Source organism: Strigops habroptila, chromosome 3 (assembly GCF_004027225.2).
Source record: "Strigops habroptila isolate Jane chromosome 3, bStrHab1.2.pri, whole genome shotgun sequence".
NCBI lineage: Eukaryota > Metazoa > Chordata > Aves > Psittaciformes > Psittacidae > Strigops > Strigops habroptila.
This window is the reverse complement of record NC_044279.2, coordinates 66,128,779-66,134,778: the sequence shown is the minus strand read 5'-3', so window position 1 is coordinate 66,134,778 and position 6,000 is coordinate 66,128,779. Positions and strand designations below refer to the sequence as shown.

Below are 6,000 nucleotides of genomic sequence, written 5' to 3'. Positions count from 1 at the left end.
CAGGGGCTCTCGCTGGTCCTCATGGATTCTGTACAACCTGGGTTCTGACTGAAACGGCTGTGGGATAATGGTCATTTTCAGGGCAAAGGCTGCAAATCCAGTTTCTTTTCAATAACGGAGAGCCCGCGTTTACATGGCAGTTATTTGCATGTTAGGTTGCCCGGCCAATTAACACCTCTTTAGGTGACCTAAGCTGAGGGAAAACCCAAACCCTGACTTGTTCGTAGGGTACTCATGCACACGGAGTTATCGTTGCCCCCAGTTTTGAAGAATTTTAAAGGCTGTTTGAACACAAGAAGCTAAATATTTAATGTATTAAACTGGTGTAACACAGGACTTGAATAAACAACCAACGGGAGCAGACTCGGAGCCTCATGAACCTCCTGTGGCCCAGGCTGCCCTGAGGGCCGGGCGGGCGGGAAGGCAGGACTGCGTGCCCCGCCGCCGCACCGGTGTGGAAAGTGTGGGAGTTCGGGGGCAGCCTGGCTTCGCCCACACCACATCGGTCCCCGGACGCTACCGGGCAGGCTGGGAGCCTCCTTCCCTCCGCAGGGGAAGCCACAGGCAGCTCCTCTGGCCCAGCCCTGCGACGCGCCAGTTCACCGTCGGGAACTACAACTCCCACGATGCTCCGGGCGCGGCGCGGCGGGCGACGGGAGCTGCCACCTCTCCGAGGCGGGAGGGGGAGGGGACGACCCGCTTCCCCAGCGCGGGCGCGGAAGGGGGCGTGGCCGGCGGCGCTGGCCCTCCTCCTTCCCCCCCTCCTGTGTGTCGGTTTCGGGCTCCCGTCGCCATTTAGCGCGGAGACATCCCCGGGGCGGCCGCGGCTGCTCCGCTCCCTCCTGCCCGCCGCGGCGCGGGGTGCCTCCCGGAGTCGGCTCACCTGTGGCGGTGGCAGGCGGCCCCCGGTGAGGAGAGGCTGCGAGCCGCGGGCGGGGGGCAGGAGGAGGGTTTCCGGCTCCTTGGGAGGCGGCGGCGGCCGCTGTTGGAGGGAGCGCGGCCCGGCTCGGCTCGGCTCGGCTCGGCTCGGCTCCGCTCGGCCCGGCTGCGCGCGGGCGGTGGCTGCCTGCCGGGAGGTGGAGGCCGCGGCCGCCATGGGCGCCCCTGTGAGGCGGGGCTGAGCCCCCGGGTCCCCGTTCCCTACCCCGTCGCCGGGGTGAGGGCGCTGGGCCTGCCCAGGCCTCCCTCGCCCGGTGCGAGGGTCTGAGCGCGGCGGCTTCCTCCGCGGCCGGCGTGCGGGGCCTGCCCCCTTCTCCCTGCCTCGCCTCCTGGCCCCTTCCCTTCCCCTCCCGTCAGGTCCTCGCTCCGGGGGGCACCCGGACCTGCCCCGCTTTCTCTCCATCGCCGGGGAATAATTGGAGCGCGCTCCCCTCGCCTTAAAGCAGCTGGGCGAGGCACCGGCTTCTCTCCAGCCGGGGGCCTGCCTCGGGGCGCCTCCCTCCCGGCCCGGGCCCGGTGCTTGGGTGTTTCCTCCCCTTGTTGCCCCCATCCCCGCGCCCTGTCTCCGCTCCCGGTGCTCCATGTCGGTCCCGCTGCCCGGCTTCCCGCTGCAGGATGGATGCAGACACTGACCAGGGACCCACCCCGCCGGCCCAGCCTCCCCAGCAGCCGCCTCCCAGCTCCGCCGTAAGGAGCCCTTGGGACCCTCCTCTGTTGCAGCTGCAACGGCAGCCGCGGACAGGCGCGCTCCCCGCTCAGTGACCGGCCCCTTCCCTCGCTTCCACCCCGCCGCCGCCTCGCCCTAGCAAGCGCTCCCCCGGGGCACGATGTCGGGGGGCGCAGCAGATAGCGGCACCCCGGCCCCTCGCTTCCTGGCTCCCCCGCCGCCGCCGCCCAAGAACGGTTCCAGCTCGGACAGCTCCATCGGGGAGAAGCTGGGAGCCGCTGCTGCCGACCACGGAGCCTCCGGGGCCGGTGGAGCAGGCGGCGGAGCAGGGAGCGGAGGCCGTAGTGAGGAGTACCGGCGCCGCCGCCACACCATGGACAAGGACAGCCGAGGGGCGGCAGCCACCGAGCACCGTTTCTTCCGCCGTAGCGTGATCTGCGACTCCAACGCTACGGCCTTGGAGCTGCCCAGTCTGCAGCCCGCAGCGCCCTCGGCCCCTATCTCGGGAGGCAGCGCCGCTCCGTTGGTCTCTCCTCCCGAGTGTGCCAGCCGGACCTCGTACATCTCTGTCAGCGCCGCCCAGGCCCCCTCGCTGCTGCAGCAGCCACCGCCGCCTGCCCCGCTTCCCCTCGAAGGACAGTCTGGTCGGGAGGCCCCTGCAGCGAAAGATGCCGCCCCGCTGCTGCCCAAGGAAGAGGAGGAGGACGAGACAGCGGCGCTACCCCCCACCAGTGCCGCTGGCAGCGCGGCAGCTGCCAGCCGGGAATTTGAGGAGCGGAGAACACAGCAGGAAGACATCGAAGAGCTTGAGACCAAGGCAGTGGGCATCTCCCCGGATGGCCGCTTCCTGAAGTTTGACATCGAGATTGGAAGAGGCTCCTTCAAAACTGTGTATAAAGGACTAGATACGGATACCACTGTGGAAGTCGCCTGGTGCGAGCTGCAGGTAAAATAAATCAATAACAATTGTGAATTAGGAAGGCACAGTCACTCTCCCAGGTGCTGGGCTGTGTGCTTGAAGGAGGTAAAAGCCATCAGCTCAAGGTCTGCTTTTTCCAGATGGGGAACTGCAGTCCTTAACTGAAGCACTCCTTTGGAAGAAATGTGCAGCCTTTCCTTGGAGTCAGTTTGCCTTTTAATTCTTTTAAATATTCTGCTCTCTGAAGAATTTTCTAGCTTTATCATCAGAAAATGTACTGCAGTTCTGTTTCTTACAGCGTCTTGCATTTTACGCCTCCAAAAGGTAGCTTGGAGGGTTGTAAAAATACTTGTACACAGCTTCAGGGCAGCCGAGGGAAAATGTGTGAGTGTCAACTTGAGCTAGCTTTGATTTTTGAAAATGAGCTTAGGTGGTTTTTATTAGAAGAAAATGCTAAAATGTTAATTTCACACACATTTCATGTGTTTGTGGCAGTGGATTCTTGTAGGAGGTACCTCTAGACTATACACAAAGTCATGTCACATCATTTAGTTTTGCAGAGCTGTTTCTTTCATTCTAAGTCTTAGGGTTCACACTTGATACAGACACAAGGAAAGGAAGAAAGTAATCATCTCCTTTCTGAAGCTTTAAAAAAGAAAAGCCCTGAAGTTTAACCTTTCAAAATGACTGGTGGATTAAATTGGACTAAGGCACTGCTCTTCTACCAAGTTTCTAGCCTGAGCAGAGCCAGAGTTCCGTAGGAGCCCAGCCTAACGATGACAGGAACACCCTAAGTTCCATGCGAGTCAGAGCTTGTGTAACCGAGATGCAGGTTGCTGTGCAACAACCTTAAAAGAAGTGGGAAGAGCTTGGAGTACCAGGAACAAATTCCTGGTGTTGTACTAGTTTGTTTTTAAAGCCTCAGCATTAAATTAAAAGGATATTACTTGGTTTTTAGTGTTGGGTTTTGGTGCAATTCATAGAGGGGTTCATGTAGCATGGTTTTATTATTGTGTGTGTTCCCATCCAATTTAGGAGAGACAAAAGAGCATTGGGTTGAAATCCCAGAAGCCTTTGTGGGGTTTTTAAGCAGTTAGCTGCTCACAAGTGACTGATTGCAGTAACCGCACCAGAACTTTCTTCCCCTCAGAAGCAGTTTTATATCTATTCCAGTCAAACAGCGAGAATTTATGAAGAGATTTCTCGATCTGTATTCATATTTGCTTGTGGATGATTGCTCAAGCATTCTACCAGTATCTTGGTTCATGATGTTATTGCCATTATTCTATGCTTACTGGCCGTGGAAGTAACCTTCCAATTTTCTTTGTGACCCTTAAGCATGTCCTGCTCCTCCATGCTTGTGTTGTACTTGCTGTGATAGTCTTTTGAGAATTAATTTTAAACCTAAAAAATTAAATGATCCAGTGTTGGGCTCTGCTTAAGCGTCTGATGTGCAGTTTGAACTGAGAGGAGATTAATAATACACCCAAATGAATGACTTTTGTCTGAAAATTAGATCTTTGCAATTTTGGAGTTCCTTGACTTTAACCCCTGAAGCCTGTTTAAATTTTCACGCTTACAGATCAGAAACTAATGTCAGCTTGGCATCAGATGCTTTTTGCTACCACCGCCTCTGTTGAAGCATCTTAATCATCATCAGTACCATGTGGACAAACTGTCTAAAGCAGCACCTTCTTTGAAGCGATTTAATAAAGAAGCTCATTTATAAAGGGCATGTTGCTGAGCTTTCAGTTCATTGAAGAATTTCAAAAGTAGTATTTAGAATGACAGACTGCAAAAAGCATGAATGAAAATATTTGTCAGGGGGAAATACGTGACATTTTGCTTGGAGGTTAACTATTTAACTATATTACAGGAGTGCCTTGTGGGTTAAATTATTCTGAAGGCTGTAGTTATCCCTCTCACGCAAAATGACAAATTTGAAACAACAATATTGATTTTATAGCTGTTAAAAGTATCTGCTAAAGGAGCTAGACTACAGCTAGTAGAATCTTTTAAGAATAAGTCCTGTTTTATTGTTGTGTCTAGAAATGAAAGGAGGAACTTGGTATTTATTGGTATGATAGGTACATCCTCTTCTTTCTCTAGGTAAATAGAATTCTTGACAAGTCAGTGATATTTGTAACATGATTTATATCAAAGTACAATCTGAATTCACAAAGATGGACAGAAACTTAGATGTCATTTGTTTTCCCCAATGCCATGGTTTGAGGACTGGTGAACCTTCAAAGTGTATTTATTTTATTAGGGAAATGTGGATTAGTTTCTTCCATGCTATATTGTACTAACCATGACTAACTGATGGTTACTTTTAATTGTCTTGAAATAATGTGGGGTTTTTTGGGTTTTTTTTAGCAATCCTGGAGCTTTTCTTCTCTGTATTTGTGCTACTAAGCACATGCATCCTAGGTGTCTCACTTCTCTAGAGTCTTCTAAACAGTGCTACTGTAGTGCTGCCAGAATGAGGTTGCTTAGCATGATTGTGCAGACTAAATCGTTCCTCTCCTGGCTTGTCTGAAGTTGATGAAAGCGTATCACAGTTCTTGACTGCAAGAATAACAGAATGGGATGAGAACAGTTTGTATTTTTGCAGAGTCTTTGGGTGTATGTTCTTTTAAGGCTTTTCTAGCATACCTAGAGTGCTTCAGTTTCTTTAAAATCTCTCCTGTTTGGAAGGAGAGTGAGATGCCAGCTGCTTTCAGCTCACTTAAACTACAGTGGTTCAGTGCTGGAGCAGATTCCGTAGCAGGAATCTTGTGGATCAAGGACAACACAGAAGGCTCTTTGATGGTCTCTGGCAGAATGACTTTTCAGTGCTTAATAATGCAACTATACCTAATTTTTTATGTGCTCTGTAGTGCTAAAGTTTAAAATCTGAGAGTATCGATATGCTTCCTTTCAAAGGGAGTTTGGATGCTATTTATCAAACACAGCTTGGGTTCCCAAGGTGCTCATGATACTTTGAAGAGAGAACATTGCTCCATATCCTTAAGAAGGCTCTCAAACTGCCTTATAATGCCCCGTATGCTTGATGTACTGAACTGTGGAGAAAATAGAAGGAGAACGAGCTGAAATTCTGTAGACTTAATGGTGTTCTTAGTATCTCCAGCAAGAGAGGTCCTGGCCAAGACTGTGGAAGATGGGGAGATTTAATTTGAAGGAATTTAGTATTTCAAGATTGGTTATAGATGCGTAACAAAACCATAACAAAGGTGTGGCTGATGGACTATCCTAGTTTATGGTGCGGCCTGTCTATTAAACTAAATCTAGTTTAAATATTGGGTACAGATATTTAAATGTGAAATACCTGCCCTGCTGTGGGCATAGTGGAGCTGTGAAGAGCCCAGCAGCAACTGCTTAGGGCCAGTGCTCAGCTTCAGTTATTGCAAGGAAATTGTTAGTGTACTGTTAGTCTTCAAATACTTTTATTCCCATTGTATATATTCATCTCAAC

General features: G+C 51.6%; 1 protein-coding gene across 1 annotated transcript in view; it reads left to right on the top strand.

Moving 5' to 3' along the window:
* The first annotated feature begins 1,613 nt into the window (after positions 1 to 1,613).
* The window catches only part of WNK1 (WNK lysine deficient protein kinase 1), a 104,808-nt gene continuing 100,421 nt past the window's right edge, over positions 1,614 to 6,000 (top strand). Inside the window, 1 exon segment of the mRNA XM_030479685.1 lies at positions 1,614 to 2,552. Coding sequence (XP_030335545.1) covers positions 1,767 to 2,552 — 786 coding nt within the window. The 5' untranslated portion in view covers positions 1,614 to 1,766.